General features: G+C 46.7%; 1 protein-coding gene across 1 annotated transcript in view; it reads left to right on the top strand.

The window, feature by feature from the left end:
- Window positions 1–520: 520 nt before the first annotated feature.
- The window catches only part of TMEM132A (transmembrane protein 132A), a 30,501-nt gene continuing 11,695 nt past the window's right edge, over window positions 521–19,326 (top strand). The window contains exons 1-3 of the mRNA XM_056851996.1: window positions 521–587; window positions 18,520–18,734; window positions 18,854–19,072. Of these exons, the coding sequence (XP_056707974.1) occupies window positions 521–587; window positions 18,520–18,734; window positions 18,854–19,072 (501 nt within the window). The remainder of the gene's footprint in view (window positions 588–18,519; window positions 18,735–18,853; window positions 19,073–19,326) is intronic.

Raw genomic sequence — 19,326 nt, 5'->3', positions numbered from 1 at the left:
GGTCACACAGCCCGGATAACCTACAAGAACCAATAAATAGATTAACTCCTCTGAAGATGCCGGCCCCAGCTGCGGGCGAAACGTCAGGAAAGAAAAGACCAAGACCACGGTCCCACAGCCCGGATAACCCGCAAGAACCAACGAACTCTGCCCGTGAAAGCCTTCGACAATATTTTAAACGTCTACCTGCTTCTGATGGACCTGTCTGAGCAAGTGATTTATTGGGATTGCCGAGGGTAGCTGCAGAACCTCACCGGGGGGGGGGGGATGGGGGAGAGAGAGAGAGAGAGAGAGAGAGACCAGGTGCTTTTTAGGACCCAGCGGCGGGGGCGGGGTGCTGATCCCATGTGCAGCCCCCTCCCCCCTGCCCGCCCGCCCACCTCTATTGTCTGGGCGGCCGGGCTGGGGATGCGCGGCTGGGAGGCAGCGCTGAGCGCCTGGCCGCCGGAGCTCCGCGGCTGGGGCGAGGGGCTCTGAAGGGCAGTGGGTGGGTGGGCCGCGTGGGTCGGGGTCCGCGAGGATGGGGTCCCGCCGCGCGGCCCCCGGGCTCCTGCTGGCCGTCGCCCTCGCCCTGCGCGCTGCCGGAGGTGAGTCCTGCCGCTCGGGTCGGCCAGGGAGGGCCAGCCGGAGGGGAGGTGGGGTCTTCCCCCGCGCGGGGGAACCGGAGCTCCTGGTCCCCCCCGCTCGGGCTTGGCTCGCGGCTCGCGTCCATTCCTGGCCGCCAACGTCCTTCTGCCTTTGGTGGGAACGGAAAGCAGGTTGCATTGCGGGGATGGGGCCGGGGCTCAGGGGCAGAGCCTCTGCTGGGCATGCAGGAGGGTCCCAGGCGCAGTGCCCGGCCTCTCCAGTTCAAGGGGCTAGCCGAGTAGGTGATGGGAAAGACCCCTGCCTGAGACCCTGGAGAGCTGCGGGGAGGGGCCGTGGCTCAGTGGTAGAGCGTCTGCTGGGCATGCAGGAGGTCCCAGGTTCAATCCCCGGCATCTCCAGTTAAAGGGGCTAGCCAGTTAGGTGATGGGAAAGACCCCCACCAAAGACCCTGGAGAGCCATGAAGAAGGGTTATGGCTCAGTGGTAGAGCATCTGCTTGGCATGCAGAAGGTCCCAGGTTCAATCCCCGGCATCTCCAGTTAAAGGGACTGGGCAAGCAGGTGATGGGAAAGACCCCTGCCTGAGACGAGGGGTCGTGGCTCAGTGGTAGAGCGTCTGCTTGGCATGCAGGAGCTCCCAGGTTCAATCCCTGGCATCTCCAGTTAGGTGAAGGAAAGACCCCCGCCGGAGAGCCATGAAGAGGGGTCGTGGCTCAGTGGTAGAGCGTCTGCTTGGCATGCAGGAGCTCCCCGGTTCAATCCTTGGCATCTCCAGTTAGGTGATGGGAAAGACCCCCGCCGGAGACCCTGGAGAGCCATGAAGAGGGGTCGTGGCTCAGTGGCAGAGCCTCTGCTTGGCTTGCAGGAGGGTCCCAGGTTCGATCCCCCGCATCTCCAGTTAAAGGGACCAGGCAAGCAGGTGATGGGAAAGACCCCTGCCTGAGACCCTGGAGAGCTGTGGGGAGGGGCCGTGGCTCAGTGGTAGAGCCTCTGCTTGGCCTGCAGGAGGGTCCCCGGTTCAATCCCTGGCATCTCCAGTTAGGTGATGGGAAAGACCCCCGCCGGAGAGCCATGAAGAGGGGTCGTGGCTCAGTGGTAGAGCATCTGCTTGGCATGCAGGAGCTCCCAGGTTCGATCCCCCGCATCTCCAGTTAAAGGGACCAGGCAAGCAGGTGATGGGAAAGACCTCTGCCTGAGACCCTGGAGAGGGGCCGTGGCTCAGTGGTAGAGCATCTGCTTGGCATGAAGCTCCCAGCTTCAATCCCTGGCATCTCCAGTTCAAGGGGCTAGCCAAGTAGGTGATGGGAAAGACCCCTGCCGTAGGGGTCGTGGCTCAGTGGTAGAGCATCTGCTTGGCATGCAGGAGGTCCCAGGTTCAATCCCTCGCATCTCCAGTTCAAGGGACCAGGCAAGTAGGTGATGGGAAAGACCTCTGCCTGAGACGAGAGGTCGTGGCTCAGTGGTAGAGCATCTGCTTGGCATGAAGCTCCCAGCTTCAATCCCTGGCATCTCCAGTTCAAGGGGCTAGCCAAGTAGGTGATGGGAAAGACCCCTGCCAGAGACCCTGGAGAGCCATGAAGAGGGGTCGTGGCTCAGTGGTAGAGCCTCTGCTTGGCATGCAGGAGCTCTCAGGTTCAATCCCCGGCATCTCCAGTTCAAGGGACCAGGCAAGCAGGTGATGCGAAAGACCTCTGCCTGAGACCCTGGAGAGGGGTCGTGGCTCAGTGGTAGAGCCTCTGCTTGGCATGCAGGAGCTCCCAGGTTCAGTCCCCAGCATCTCCACTTAATGGGACCGGGCAAGCAGGTGGTGCGAAAGACCTCTGCCGGAGACCCTGGAGAGCCGCTGCCGTTCTGAGTAGACAATATGGACTTGGATGGACCTGGGGGGTCTGGCTCAGTAGAAGGCAGCTTCATGTGTTCATGTTCCAAGGCGATCAACTAACAGGGGCATCTCTTGGACGTTCCCCATCAGGAATTTCTATCCTTTCTATCCTTAGACTTTTTACTGTCATCCCCCCAAATCCGGTTTGGAAAACTACGGGATGCAGTAATGCGTTTTCTCCTGATCTCCATGGAAACGCCGGACACCTCTGCATGTCAAGGTGGGGGGTGGAGGAGAGGAGAAGGAGGTTGAAGCACTGGGCACCTTTTCTCGGATCTGTGCATGGTGTGCCTGAGCAGTGCTGCTCCTGTGGTTGTTTTCCAAGGCCATTTATGCATGGGAGGTTTTGCCTTGGATTTGCAGCTCTCTAGATGCACATTTTCCCCATACGAATTTTCATCACTCAACAACAAGCCCCCATGCAGTTTTTTGAGAATTCAGATGGGGAAAATGTGCATCTAGAGAGCTGCAAATCCAAGGCAAAACCTCCCATGCATAAATGGCCTAAGCAAGCAGGTGATGCCTAAGACAGTGGTTTTCCCCACCCCCAGTCTCAGAGCTTCCCCTACTGTTGATTTTGTTTGGATATCATTAGGACACCATAGCCGTCTCTTCCCCTTTGAACCATCCTTCTGCGCTGTCTAAAAGATGGCAAGCTCCTTCTGCCCCGGTCCAAGCCCCTCGGGATGCCCCCCCCATCCTTGAGCTCTGCTGGTGCCGCTGGACCTTTGCTCTGAGCCTACCAGCTGCTGGAGCCAGGGAACAAGCCACATCCCCCCCACCCACCCCGCTTAGCTGGCAATGCAAATGAAGCATCCTAGGTCTGTCTCTGCTATAATTCAATTAGCTTTTGGAAGCCCCCTCCCCCTACCAGTCAGGCAAGATTAATTCCCACAGTATATCCCTCCCCCTCCCCCTTATCCAGGAGGGCAGGCTACTTGCAAATTACAAGAGCCCTAGGGCTGACACAGTTTCCCTTGGGAGACTGAAGCTCATAAAACTGCTATCTTGGGGGAACCAGGATCTGCAGCTCAGTCCTGCCTTTACCTGCTCTGTCTAAATATCATCCATGCTATATTCTACTTTGTCCCCCAGTTCCTGTGTTGAGATGCTGTGCAAAGCTCTGCCCCTGGCCTGGAGGTTTGTAGTCATTCCCGAGTGCTTTGAGTCTAGTGCTGTTCTCTGACAATCGTGCTTTACAGTGAAAATAGATCGGTGCATTTTATGGTGTTTTTGAACCCCTCTCAAGAGTGTTGACCGAATGCCGCTATAGTTGTTAGCAGTACTTTTGGCTACCCGGGTGCATGAGCGTGTCAGAGCTTCTCAACCAGAAAGTAGCAGCGATAAGGCAAAAGACAAGCGTGCAGCCCTTTGCCAGCGACTTTCCCAACTCTGGTATGTTGCTCTGTAAGGCAAGAGGGTCTGCAGCCTCTGTGCTCTGTGGAGCTGTCAGTGTTTTAGTTGTAGTATCCTCCTTAATTTTTCTTGTGGGGTTTGTGGCCAGGCAAGAGGTTCTCACTATTCTTTTGCTCCATCACTTCCATTTGCAAGTGTTGCTTCATTAATAGAAAGTGAATGTCCTGTGCTGTATGGGGCAAAGGATTCTTAATAGCTGAAGGCTACAGTGATTCTACAGTATTCATTTTACAGTGATGAATAAATCCTCCTAACATAAGAAAAGCCCTGCTGGAGCAGATCAAGGTCCATCAAGTCCAGCAGTCTGTTCACACCGTGGCCAACCAGGCGCCTCTAGGAAGCCCACAAACAAGACGACTGCAGCAGCACCATCCTGCCTGTGCTCCACAGCACCAAATATATTCGGCATGCTCCTCTGATCCTGGTGCCATTTGTGAAAGGGAAGAGCTTGGAGGTACTAGGAAAGTGTGGCAATGCCTGAAATCTTGATGGTTGGTGGTTATTACGCTTATTGTTTGCCATGGTGGGAGCGGGGAGAACGGGCCTTTCCTGCCTTTGATGTGGTTGCAGAGCTGGTCGCTGGTTTTAATGGAGAATCCCTGGAGAAAAGCTGGGTTACAAGAGGGCTTAAGCGAGGAAGAGGTTCTTATGGCAGAATGAGAGGCAACTATAGGAATACCAGAAGGACTGTGTGGTGGAGGACCCCCCCCCCAGGCTGTTTGGTGAGGAAGGGTAGAGCGAGGTCCCTCAACGTGGAATGAAGAGTGTGGAGGGCCAGTCTGCATCAGGTTGTCAAGCTGATGAGTCGAAAATTGATGGGGGGGGGGAATAGTAGTTAGCAGAGAAGGGAGCAGAGGTGACAGAGGCCATGCCCTAGGGGAGGGAGAGCCTAGATTTGTAAAGAATCCACTTGTTTCCTCCCACCTCTCATTCTGGGACCTGAAGGGGCAGAGAGTGATGTCACGGTATCTCTCAGCCATCTGCTTCTTCTGCCAGAGGTAGGAGCAGGGATCCTAGCAGGATGCTGCAACACTCACGAGGGGTGGCATTTATTTGCTGCTCTGCATACACAGACAGTAGAGGGGAGGGGGTGGCAAAATAACTCAAGTTTCTATAGGCTGTATCAAGGCTATGGTTGAGGTTGAGGTAAAATTAGTACAGGCTCTCAAATAATTTGCAAAACACATGTATTAACAGATAAAGAAATGCAAGTGCTATAAATGTGATAAAGGAAACTTATAAATTCAAAAATAAATTCTATACAGAGGTGAATAAAGCACTGCTAACAACTACAAGAATAGGAATGAGGAAATCAATATACACAATTTCATGTGTTGAAGAAAGTTCGTATAATCTAAACAGGATCTAGCAGCTCTTTGGCTTAGTCTCTAATTCCGTAGAAGGAAGCAGAAATTGGAGGTTGAAGTCGGGACGCCGTCCGGATGTCGTGCGTTTTCGCCGCCACTAGGGGCGGCTTCTTCAGCTCTCCGTGTGCTAGGAGATGGATCTCCTTAAATTGTTCAGGCAATTGCTTAAATTCTAGAAAATAAATCCTTTCTCAGCTTGTCTTGCTCCTGATGGGTTGCTCAGTGTACTGTCTTTTGTATCAAGGCTATGGCAGAGAGAGTGAATCTGTGTATCCTCATCTACCTGGTGTAAGCCCAGGATGGGATTGTCGTATGATCTCTGTTTGTTGAGCCATTCTTTTCTTTGGTCAGAAGTATCTATATTTGATGCAATTGTATTTTATTTACTGTCCTGCCCCAGCAGTTAAAATGCCTCTTTGGGAAGTGAAGGGATTTAAAAAACACACGATATATTTGCAAAAGGAAGTATTTCTTCACACAACGCATAGTTAAATTGTGGAACTCCCTGCCCCAGGATGTGGTGATGGCTACCAACTTGGAAGGCTTTAAGAGGGGAGTGGACATGTTCATGGAGGAGAGGGGTATTCATGGCTACTAGTTAAAATGGATACTAGTCATGATACATACCTATTCTCTCCAGGATCAGAGGAGCATGCCGAATGTATTAGGTGCAGTGGAACACAGGCAGGATGGTGCTGCTGTAGCTGTCTTGTTCGTGGGCTTCCTAGAGGCACCTGGTTGGCCACTGGGTGAACAGACTGCTGGACTTGATGGGCCTTGGTCTGATCCAGCAGGGCTTTTCTTTTGTTCTTGTGTTCTTAAAAAATAAAAAAGGCGACCAAAAAACAAAATGCATTTATTTCTTAGTGGAGTTCTCCTTCGCTTCAGATAATTTTGACAGGGTCTGGTTATCAGCATTGATCCCTTGGTCCCCGTGCACTTTGTAATGCTGGGTGGGCACAGTACTGGGTTGGTAGGGCCCCTTCTAATTCCCTCAACTGGGATATTGCATGCACAATAGTAGCCACCGCTTGTGCAAGGGCTTGGTTTGCCGATCAGGCTGAAATCTGCCTTGGATTAAGTTTTCCATGTTCAATTCATGTACTGGAATTTGAAGGCCATATTAGATGAGATGTTGCAAATCCATGCCAGAATCTCCTGTTTCTTTTATATTTCTGCCTTCCAACTGCTTTGGGCCTAATAGTGGGAAAACATACTGGAAAATGTATTCTTTCCCTATTGGGGCAGATCACAGTGTATGGAATGAGAAGCCTCTCACCAGGGCGCTCTGTGTGTGTGCGTGTGTGTGTGTGTGTGTGTGTGTGTGTGTGTATGTGAAGCGTTGTCAAGTCACTTCTGATTTATGGCGACCCTATGTATTAATGTCCTCCAAAATGACCTATCGTTAACAGGTCAGGTCTTTCAGACTGAGGGTCGTGGCTTCTGTTCCTTTATAGAGTCAGTCCATCTCATGTTGGTTCTTCCTCTTCAACTTTTCCTAGCGTTATTGTCTTTTCCAGGACTGTGGCCCCAGTTAACACCCCCACACACACACATACACACTGCTAAAAGAAAATTCAAACAGATAGAAGATCTGATTCTGGATCTCCAGCATTTCATCTAGTTTTGTCCTATATCCAGCATAATTAATACTGCCTCTCCTCTCCCCATTATTTGCATAGATTAGACAGTCGCTGGTCAGCTCTGGCAAAGCATAGGTGGATCACTTTTGAAGGGACAAGATTGTGTATCCAGTGCAAATGGTCCATACATGCTAGTGGCTTTGGCCTGTGTTGTTGCCTGCCAGCCCACCTCATAGGTGGTGGTAGTTGCAGGACCAGTACAGGTAAAAGTTTTGTAAGTCTTTGCAAGATCTTCTGAATTCCAGATGAATACATAAAGTACCAATCCCAAACAGCAGAAAAGTGCATTCTAGATAAGCCCATGATACAAACTGTATTAGTGCTTTAGCATTAACCAGAGAACACTGGAATGTGCTGTCAAAAAAAGCAGAAATGTTGTGGTATGTGATGCCCCCGTGTTTATATTTCTTATTTGTGCTGCACAATGTAGCTCCTTATCTGCAGCACTGATATATGAGGAACCAGTGTGGCACCCATCTGGCATGTGGAAGAGCTAATTTATTGAGTGCGCATCTGGAATTGAAGCTTAATCCCAACAATACATAAGTGCTACTGGTGAGTGGAAGGTCTGACCTGAGACTTAAGGTATCACCCATTCTGGATGGGGCTGCATTCTCCTTGAAGGAACAGGTCCATAGTTTGGGGTTGCTCTTGGACCCCAGGCCTACTGCTAGATAAGCAGGTGGCAACTGTGGCTAGGAGTGCCTTTTACCAGCTTCAACTGGTTAGCCAGCTGCGGTCTCTCCTGGGCAGAATAGATCTGGCCGCGGTGGTGCCTGCCTGGGTCACATCTAGATTAGATTACTGCAATGCATTTTACATGGGGTTGCCCTTGAAAAGTGGGTCGTAGGGATCATATCACTGGCTCCCAATCTGTTTCTGGCCACATTTCAATGTACTGGCGTTGACTTTCATAGCCCTACATGGCTTGGGACTAGCATAGCCGAAGGACCACCTGCTCCCTTGCAAACCTACCTGACCGCTGCGATCATCTTCTGAGTCCCTGCTTCCGGTGGCCCTACATTCTGAAATTAGGCAGGTGGCAATCTGGAAGAGGACCTTCTTGGCTGTGGCACCAAACCTGGAACTCTTTTCCCAGACAGACTTACCTGTCCCCTTCTGTTGCCATCTTCTACCAGCGGGTGAAGATTTTTTGTTGTTGTGTCTGGCATTCCTTCAGTGATCCTCCATGCCCTATGTTTTAATTGTTGTTTTTATGAATGTGTATTTTAGGTATTAGGAGCCCCATGGCGCAGAGTGGTAAGCTGCAGTACTGCAGTCCAAAGCTTTGCTCACGACCTGAGAGTTCAATCCCGACGGAAGTCGGTTTCAGGTAGCCGGTTCAAAGTCGACTCAGCCTTCCATCCTTCCGAAATCGGTCAAATGAGTACCCAGCTTGCTGGGGGTAAAGGGAAGATGACTGGGGAAGGCACTGGCAAACCACCCCATAAACAAAGTCTGCCTAGAAAATGTCGGGATGTGACATCACCCCATGGGTCAAGAATGACCCAGTGCTTGCACAGGGGACCTTTACCTTTATTTTAGGTATTGTATGTATTTTGCCCTGATCTGGGTAGTCCAGGCTGGCCTAATCTCATCAGATCTCAGAAGCTAAGCAGGATCAACCCTGGCAAGTATTTGGATGGGAGACCTCCAAGGAATACCAGGGTGGTGGCACGAAGGTAGGCAATGGCAAACCACCTCGGAACATCTCTTGCCTTGAAAATCCCACAGGGGTTGCCATAAGTCAGATGGGACGACGGGAAAAAAAAGTTTTTTTAGCTTGGTTTTAAATGTTTTAATGATGTATTTTTACTTAGCTTCAAGAGGTGTTTTCTATTACATATGTTTTTAATCTTTTAGCCTCCCTTGTGGCCTTGATCAATGCAGAATGGTGGGGTATAAATTTGGTAAATAAATAAAGAAATTTGGTAAATAAATAAAGAAATTTGGTAAATAAATAAATATTTGGTAAATAAATAAATAAGTAAATTTGCGCTCTGCTGGAGCACCTTTAGTGTTGGCAGTTCCTTTACATAATGTGCCTTTGAAGAAAGGTTCCTCCAGTGGAGCACTAAACTCCATTGGATTCACTGTGTTGGATTTGGACTAGTGAGAACTGGGCTAAATCTCTGTTCAGGTAGAAACTGTCAAGTACTAAGGCAGGTCAGACAAAGCAGAGTACTCCCAAGTCTGGAGAATCAGAAACAGACAATTGGCGCATGACGTCTTCAAATATGCTACAACAGCTGCCAGAACAATTTTAGCAAGAACCTGGAAACAAACCCACATACCTGAAATTGATGACTGGAAAGAAAAACTTCTGGAATATGCAACCATGGCTAAAATGACTTTTGAATTAAATCCTAAACCCAGTGAATCCACTGAGCAATTTGAGGAGAAGTGGGCGTCTTTTTATACTTACATGAAATGCAGCTAACTTAAACGTAATATGCTTAAACGTTATAATAAACTCTGAATTATATTTTTTATCTCAATTAACTGCCAAGTAGAATATGAATTTTTAAAATATTATAAATCAGCCTGATGCAAGTATAACAAACTAAAGATATTTTGTAATTATGTTTTATTTAAAAATCATTTCATAATACTGTATTGTTTTTATAATGATAACGTTTACCCCTTCCCCTTTTCTCTTCCTATACCCTCCAATTATATAAATAAAATAATAAAAAGTTAAAAAAAAAGAAAGAAACAGACAATTGGGCCATAGGCAAAGACCATGTCAGTGGTCAGGCCAGAAGCCATGATTCAAAGTAGGCAGTTACAGGATTAGCAGAAGCACAGTCAGGGTCAAGGAAGGAGTCAGAATCTGTAGAGCGGCCCAATATAAAGGCAAGACAACAGGTACAGGTGGTGTTCTGGGACCAGGATCCAGCAACGATAGAACAGTCTTTTCCACGAATGACGGGATCATCTTTATCCCGCCAGGGACCCTTCAGTCACCTGATCTGAGCATCTCTCATTGAACCTCTCTGTTCCTCTGCTGAACTCCTTGAGAATGGTTGCGTGGGACAGAATTGGTTGGACCTGCGGTTCTCCCCGCATTCTGGCAACTCTGGGGTTTGGGGTTTCTAATCCAGGGTTCTGGGTTCAAGCCCCACAGCATCTGCCAGGGAGCTCACTTCGTACCACTAGCTCAGCTTAATATGCCTTGCAGCATTGCTGTGAAGGTCGTGCGGAATGACTTAAACCACCCTCTGCGCTTTGTAGGAAAGGGGGAAACAAATGGGATGGAGTAAAAATGGGCAGGGGTTTTGGGTAGCACTACTCGACATGATACAATATGGTGCTGGGATTACTGGGGCTTCTACCGTTTGTGCGTGTGATGGGGCGTACAGTGGCAGCCTGGTTGAACACCTCTCTCGTACACCGTATCATCCCATTTTTCTAAAGGTTACCAACAGCCTTGGTAAATGGTTCCTGCCTCAGCAGCCAAAGCAACAGTGCTTGATGGGCACATATAGATGGGCATCTCAATACCTCTGTTAAGTTGCATCCAGAAAGCTTCCTTGGCAGCTAGAACAGCTGTAGGTGTAGTTATTTTTTACAAGCAGCTAAAAAAAGAGCAAAACTCCAGGCACTAGCCTTGGAAAGGTTCATATGGCTGATGCAGAGAATGTAGTTTCCATGCCTCCGTGGATCAGTAAATGCCTTCCCAATAGACGTTCTACTACACATTCTACTACTATACACCCTCCTCCTCCCCCCAGGCTTCTTCGATCCTAGGAACATGCTGCCTTTTCCCAGGTGGATAACTGTAATTAGATCTCACTTAATGAGAAACAACATCATTACCATTTTTAGCATTTGTTTGGAAGCTGGAGAAATCCCAAATTGAAGCTGAACTGCAAAATCTCCTTGAATATCCCCCCCCCAAAAAAAGGATTCCCCCCCAAAACAAAACCCGCAGCCATACTTCCCCTCTCTTATTCACCCGACAGCATTAAAATGGCTGCTCTGAAAAACCTCAATTCCCAGGTGGAACTGAGATGCTGGCGGAAATATTAATAAAACGAAACAAAGCATATTGGCGAGCAGATCATAAATGCAGGTAGGAACAGTGGATGTCACGGAAACTATATTAGTTTATTCTGCCGGAGGTGTTGGCTGCAAATATCTGAAAACAACCATAATTTGCCCTTTTTTTTTTAATTTAATGAACAAGGGCGTTTTTTCAACCTTGAAGCCGAAATGACAAGTTTACTCAAACTGATAATGAGAATATCTTTTTGTATGCTCTAAAATTGTGTCTGTTACTCAGCATTTCAGAAATAAAGGATAGTGAGTCTGTGGAGTCCCACCTCTGGAGCAGCAGTCTTTTGAAATAAGGAGCATCCACTGTGTTTTATTGAGCTTTAGTGTGGAATAAAGAGCATCTCTTAATGGCTATCCCCAGTGCCTGCTTTTCCCTGCTTAATTAATGCTGACATATCCTTTACCACCTTCAAAGTGCTATTCTTCATAAGGAAAAACCCTTTCTAATGCCACTGTAGAGCAGATAGTTTCTTTCAGATGCCTGACCTGATCCTGGCTTATTAATTCCATAGAGAGCGATTGAAAGGAGGATTTTTTGCTGACTGTCAGTCAATTCTTTGGCAATGGGCAACTATGGATGTGTGGTCTAAAGAGTTAAGTGGTTGGACTAGAGATCCCTTTCTCTCTCCGCTACTTGGCTTTCATTCCCTTTTCTCATCTAACATGGTGTGTTCATGGGTACCCAGAGAATTCAGGGGAAGATGAGGCTTGAATTTTTAATGGAAAAGACAGGAATGCAAACACCTTGGATATGATATATACAGTGTGAACATCGCAAAGGCAATATTGCTAGCTCCAGGGATTCAAAATAATTACCGGTAATGTATTTTACAGAAAGATATGATTTTGTCTTTTAAAATCCCTTTATTTTTGGTATTTGTCTAGTGCTTTTCCTATAATGTATTCAAATTCTTCATAATAGGACCATTTTTTCTTATTCTCAGATAGCAGTGAAGATTTCACAAATAGCATGCCATCAACAGCTAGGGATTTAAAATCAGTCACTGGTGGTGCAGCCCACTAGGAGTGTCTGTTGTTCCAGCCCCACTAAAAGTACAACAGGAGCTGGACAAGAACTTGGTCTAATGGCTGTCCAAACCCCATTCACTACGAACACACCAAAAATCAAATATACCAACTAAATGTTATCATTTTGCATTACATTAATGCGTAGTAGGTGCCGCAGGTAAGACTGGGGGCAGTAGTCTGCAATTGGTGTAGAAACACATTAGAAGGACAGTCTAATCTAATGAGTGTTCAGTTCATAGCCCTGTTGCATTTCCACTTAAGTGGATAGCTATCCCTGAAATAATTTCAGTGTGTTTGGATCTTTATGAGTAGCAATTTCTCTTATGTTTCTTATTTATAAGGCTACCTAGGGTTCCCACAGGAGGTCAAGATCCCATGTGCTGTGTTGATCCAGAGCCATGTAGTAGGAGATGGTGTCTACAGCTACAAAACAAACATACGGTAATCTGTATAAAAAGAGGATTCCAAAGCCATTGAATCCAATGCTTGTCTTTGCAATGCTTGCCTTTGCAGATTGGCCTTTGCAATCCAGGCAGTTTTGTGCTACAAGTACTGCATGTTGCCATAGAGTGCTTGCAGATGACTCAAGCAAGAGAGTCAAGCCATGAACTAAAAAAGCTCCCATCCCTCCAGGGTCACTAGTCAGTACTGAGTTGGAGGAAAGTGCCTCCCTAACCCCAAGCATGGTAGTGTTTTAACTGCGAGTGTGAAGAAAGTCCATCCATTGAATCATCCCAAAAGAAATTTTAATGAGGCATATGTTCATTCTACACAGCATGTAGTCTTTATGACAACTGCTAAGGAACCAGAAGAAAGAGAGAGACCCATCCCTGAGCCACAGTGGGCTGCAATGGCACTCACAGACAATTCTCACATAAATGTGTCCAATTCTTTCTAAAACCCAAAAAGATATATTTGCTGGCAAATAGATGTCAGGGCAGCTATGGTACTCCAAAAATGCATGCGCTCTGGATACTTGTCCCCACTAGGGTTGCCAACCTCCAGGTACTAGCAGGAAATCTCCTGCTATTACAACTGATCTCCAGCCGAAAGAGATCAGTTCACCTGGAGAAAATGGCCACTTTGGCAATTGGATGCTATGGCATTGAAGTCCCTCCCCTCCCCAAGCCCCGCCCTCCTCAGGCTGCACCCCAAAAACCTCCCGCTGGTGGCGAAGACGGACCTAGCAACCCTAGTCACCACCAACTGATTTCTAACCATAATTTGTTCAAGGCCAGAATGAGACAAAGGGATTAAAAGGGTGTTCGTGCATGGGCTCCCAGCTCTGCTCCATTAGCATATTCTGTAGGAAGGGACCATAATTCAGTGATGGAACAACACATTTTGCATTTAAAGAGGTCCCCGGTTCAATTTCTGGTATTACCAGTTAACATTAGCGGTGCTTGATTTGGAAGGGGTGCAATTAAAATGAGCTTTTAAAAAGCTTTTAAATAGCTCCTCCCCAATCCATTCTGAAGTTTGGAAACTTATCCGTTCTTGTGATATAACTAGGAGTAACATGGAGTCAAACTTCCCCCCTGTGAGCCGTTCATATCACCCAGACCTCTTACTGAAAAGACCTTGAACCTTATTGTGCCAACCTATTTCTTTCACCAATGTTTATTTTGCTGTGGGGGCAAGGGTGACTAGTGGGCCTCTCGAAGGGGGTCTTCATTCCCACTTGGTACCTGGAATACAGAAACCGCATTGTCCCAGGTGCCAGGAGCTTTGAAACACATCATTTTCTAGGGCACCTGAGTCAGGATGGCAGGCACCCAGGTAACAACATGTCCCAGGGCTCCTTGCATATGTTAGTTAACATTCCATATGTGAGAATGGTTTTTTTTAGAGTTGGCACAATGCACAATACAGCAAAGAATTATGAGCTGGAAAAATCTGTAATCTGGAACAAGTAACTGAATTTTGATGAAAAGGGTCTCAGGCGGGGTGGAGAGAAGGCCCTTGAGCCTTTGGACAGCTGCTGCCAGACAGAAATTCAATGGACCAGTGGTTTGGCACAGTATAGGACAGACCTATATGCTTTTTCCATGGGTTTCACATCCTTCATCCCTTGTAAGCCTGGGTTTTGTACAGGAATGGAAGACCATTTAACAGTGGAAGGAGCATTTTTGCCTTCTTGTTACCCAAGGCCCACAGTAGCTGAGTGCTGGGGTCAGGAATTTAGTTTTGCTTATTTTGGGTATCATTCCCATAAGTAGCTTACATGGTACTTTAGCATCGGACCATACTGGGGGTTGCAGCATGAGAAGGCACCCCTCTGCTTAACTGGGAACAGACACCATTGAAGTTAAAGAAACCTGCTTCCAAGACTGTTAACTAGCAGTTGTGTTTTTGGGGGGTAAACTCTAAATTTAGTGCCCAAGTAAATTCCACTCTATAGGTGCAAGCCAGACCAGATTTTGGAAGGGCTGTGTCTCAGTGGTAGAGCATCTGCTTGTCATACAGAAGACCGCAGGCTCAATTCTTGGCATCTCCAGCTAAAAGGACTAAGTAGTAGGTAATGCGAAAGACCTCTGCCTGTGACTCTTCTAATCTGAGTACACAATACTGAGCTTGATGGACCGATTTTCTGATTCAGTATAAGGCAGCTTCATGTGTTCAAACAAACAATGCAGTTTTATTTGCAGTAAATGCAAGTTTTGGTGCATGCCTGGTGGGTGGGGTGGGGGAAATACTCTTTCCCCTCCAGGATTTGTTTATTTTAAAAGATTTTAAAAGATTTGTTTATTTGTTTTTATGAGTGGGCATATGCCAACCCTATTTTACCTGCACCTTCTTTGCAGCTGCATCATTGACAAGAACCTTTCCTGTCCTCTGTTAACTGCTGCTGCTGCTTTTTAAGAGCAGTTTGCCAATCTGTGGATGTTCATGAGACCAAAGAAATGACATGAGCACATTTTCATCAGGCACTGAGATATCTTGATATCAAATCCATAAGGGTTATTAGGGAGTGAGAAGAAGAAGTAGAGGAAAGTGAAATTAGGAGGCGAGAGAGAGGATGGTCTCATTTCTGGGAGTATTCCAGTATATGTCATAAAATCTCAACAAGAATTAAGAACACAGTTAAGATATCCACAATCTCAGTCTCTAAGATGTACATTTCCTGTCATTTTATGGACGGCTATACATCATCGGCTATACATCCAGCCATATACGGCTATACATCCAGCCATAATGTATTATGAAGTGCAGCTAACCACATTTTAGAGCTTGATTTTTCCAAATGCTCTAATCGGCTCATACGTGGCCTGAAATACTCTATAGGACTAAAAAGATCTTGGTCCCATTCAGAAAACTTGGATTAGTTTTAAAAATCAGGTAGGCTTTCTGTGTGAATGGCCACTCAAGCATAAAGCCATCCTTAGACAGATCTTGGCAGGAGGTGAACTATCAGCTGTAGGCTATGAATCTGTCTGATCACGTAAACAAAAGTAGGTTGGATTATATCTAGCTGCCAAATGTCATGCATCTCACGTTGCTACTCATGCATTTTCTGGGTCTGTACGCATCAGTGAAACCTTTGTGCACATTTAAAAGAGAGGTAGGCCCCATGAACATGTAGGTTAAAGGCCTCTTCAGGTTTTTTAATGACTTTTCATTGTTTAGAAGACACACTTTTAGGTGTTGGAAATGTCATACTGATCAGGTGGACTTCTATCACGTGTGGTGGAGTTGCCCTTTTGTTCATTGGCCACGAATTGTAGGAGTCATCGTTCAAATTGCTGAAGTAAGACTCACCTTTGTATTAATTCTGAATTATTTGGGAAGTGGCTTTCAGTGGCCTGTTGCTGAAAAATCTTGTAAGTGCTGCAAAAATCATACAAACAACACACTGGACAACTACAATAACGTCAGTGATTATGGAAAGGTTTATTTAAGTCAGTGGTTCCCAACCTGGGATCTGGGGACCGCTGGGGTGTGCGTGTGCAGAATTATTGCAAGGGGTCCACGAAACCAGATGTGCACAAAGCAGTGTCATTTTGATCTTTTTCTCATTGTGTATTTTCTCCATCAGCAGATTCTAACAGGACCGTTACCATCGTATGGGGGTCTGCAAAAGGTTAAGAAGGGGGTTCTCACACTTGAAAAGGTTGGGAACCACTGATTTAAGTGGTTGCTGCTGTGATTAATAAATTGTCAAATAAAATGCATTTCAGGAATGACTCGTTTGCTTGTGGACTTGGCTCAAAAATGTTCTTCACGGATTCGATATGGGACACTCAGTGTACAGCTGGAAAGACATAGGATTGGAGACTGAAAGACCAGTTTGCTTGGGACAGAGCCTGCCGCAGGCAGAACACACTTCTTACACCAGTGGAACATGCGCCGTGCACTAGAGGAAGGCTCCCCGAGCCAGAGGAAAATGCCTCTGTTCGTGGAATGGAGTCATTGGTTCCTCCCCCCGCACCCCCATATCATTAGGACGCGAACATTATTTTAAAAACTGTATTTTTCCTTTAATGCTAGTAGTGGTTCCAGAATATTCAGAATATTCAGAATATTCCATCCCTGTGTGCTTTTTTTTTTTTAATTCACAGAAACAAGAAAAAAGTGCAGTCCAGCACCAGAAGGGGAAGCACACAGCCTTCAGGACTTAGTGAAACACAGGTTCATAAAATGATATCATATTCCCGAGGCATAGCCTTGGTGATGTTTGCCATCTTTTAAAAACGGCAACAGGAGCGTTCCTGTCCTTAGTTGATATACAGTACACCCTTGCCATTGGCAGGGGATCTATTTCCAGGATCACTGTGAATGGTAAAATCTGTGAATAACGGGGGCCGGGGGGCTATTACCTCCAAGTAGAAAAAAAAACCCTGCAAAAATTTAATGATGTCATGATTAGGATGATAACACAGTAAGGGTCAAAAGGGGCTGGAGACTATGTCACCTGATTAAAGCGTGGCATACAAATATATGAACTCATGAGTCACAAATGCACAAATGTCCGGGGTGTGTTTGTTTATTTAGGATATTTCTATTTATTAGGGATATTTCTCTTCCGACTCCTGCTTGAGGCAACTTACGATGAAAAAAACCCACAGAATAAACAGAAGCCACTAAAAACAGTCCGTTAGACCGGAGGCATAAAAACGATCCATAAAACAGAACATAACATTAAAAAGCTGATAAGATAAACCTGTTGATTAAAAGCCTGGGTAAAGAAGATGTGCTTGATCTCAAAAGATCTTAGGGTTTTTTTGGGTTCCAGTAGCCTAGAGTGGGGGGCGGGGGGATCTTGAGCCATATCCAGGGCCGGTGCCAGTCATTTTTGTGCCCTAGGCAGGGCTAGCTGCTTTGCTAACCCACATTGCTAACCAATATTTAAAAACAGATGTCTTGTAGAAAAAAATAAAAGCACAAAACCTTTTAGGGGGGTATTAGAATTAATAACATTAATTACATAGCACTGTTGTGGTGCTTATCTTAAAATAAAAAAATATATAAATTATTAGTTGCATCCCCCCCCCAGTTTAAAACTGTGCTTCTCAGGCCAGTTCTGCGACCGCCTAGTTCGCCTGATGGTAGCACCGGCCCTGGCCATATCTATGCAAGTAATTACAAATTTACACTGCTGCTCAGAGATCTGGTTGCAGGAAGCCAACATTTACTCCCATTTTATGGGAGAGGAACACTGAGGCTGAGAGAGAAGAGATGAACCTTTCCTAATGGCAGTTTTTGACCCAGCAATTCATGCACAGAGCCAGTGTGGTTGAGTGGTTAGAGTGCTGGACTAGGATCTGGGAGACACAGGTTCCGATCTCTGTTCTTCCATGGAAGCTTACTGGGTGACTTTGGGCTAGAAAGAAATAAATGCAAATAAATAAATATTATGTTTTGGCAATAGGGCAAATAGTGCTTCCCAGGACCATTTCAAGTTGGAAAAGTGGCGGGGGAGGGGGAGATCCTGGGGGAAGTATATGGCCTGGGTGTAATACTTTAGCATGGGAACCAGGTTTACTTCCTCACAGGTAGTCAGGCTCCGTAATAGAACAGACCTCCCCTAACGGATGCACAAGTGAGCGATACATGTCCTTAGAGTATATGCAGTCATTGACGGGAGGGAGGTCAAGGAGGTGATTTGCTTCTTGAAATATTGCCTTATGAGACAAATGTGCAGTTGTTCTTTGTCTTTTCTGAATGTGCATAAACAATACCCCATACACGTGAGATATACATGGAGATTCATTGCTTCTTTACCCCTTGTTCCACCTTGATTAAAACTTAGTAGGGCCTCCAAAAGCAAATAAATTTCCTTTGGAGGTTAATTCTGGTCCATGAACCAGAGTTGGCCAACTCTGATCTAAGGCATGGGACTAGGCTCCACGAGGTGTGACTTTAATCCATGATCCTGACGAAAGTAAATACTCTGATAATGGCCAAATATTGCCTTTGCTTCACTTTTCTCCTTTGCTGAGCCTGGAGCATTTGAGGGGGGACCTCCTCTTTCATATATACGAAGTGTGGAGGAGGCTATATGCTTGATGTTGATAGACATGGTTCTTCTCTCTGCAGGGAACTGTGACTCTGACCCCCCTGAGGTGGTGTACCTGCCCACTGAACTAAAGGTGCTAAATGGCGCGGATCATTTCCGTCTTCAGCGTACAGACCGTTATCTTCCGGGAAATGCCTCCCTAAGCTCTCGCTCTGAGACGTTCCTTTTCCTCCACCGTCGCCTCTCAGCAAAACCCACCATCCAAGCCACCTACTTGCCTTTCACTGCCCAACAGGTAATTACTTTGTCCAGCCGTGAGGAGGAAACTCCTCAGTATGTAAGGAATGGAGCGTAGCCTTCATTGTTCTAAGAGGTGCTTCACCACCATACAACTCTGTCTTTTTCTCTCCCTAGGCAGTGCCATCTGACAGCTCCCAAATCCAAGATGTCTCTGTTGCCTGGGATGTCCGTGCTGTGTCCATTGAAGGCACAGTGTCTCCCTACGAGCCATACTCCCGGGTCCTTTTCCATCTCCAGGGACAGGATTGGATGTCAGAACAGCAGGCCCTGCCATGTGTCACCCTGCATGTCTTCTACCAGGCACATGCAGTTCACAGAGCCTGCCACCTCCAGGTTGGTGCCACCTGCATGAATAACTCTTCCGTTTTTCGATGCAGAGAGATAGCTGGCGCTCAGAAGCCTCAGGAGGCAAACTGGGGCTTAGAAACGTTGCAAGTCTTCGGCTAGGTCAGGATGAGTAAATCTAGGCTCTGTGGAAAAGGATCAACGTGCCAAAGGACAAAATGGAAGTGGGATACACTTATGGGAGTGATTCTTTTGCTGACGAGACCTGGTACACAGGAACATTGTGTGGGATTCCATTATTT

This window comes from Euleptes europaea, chromosome 6 (assembly GCF_029931775.1).
Source record: "Euleptes europaea isolate rEulEur1 chromosome 6, rEulEur1.hap1, whole genome shotgun sequence".
NCBI classification, from domain to species: Eukaryota; Metazoa; Chordata; class Lepidosauria; order Squamata; family Sphaerodactylidae; genus Euleptes; species Euleptes europaea.
This window is presented reverse-complemented; position numbering and strand designations above follow the sequence as displayed.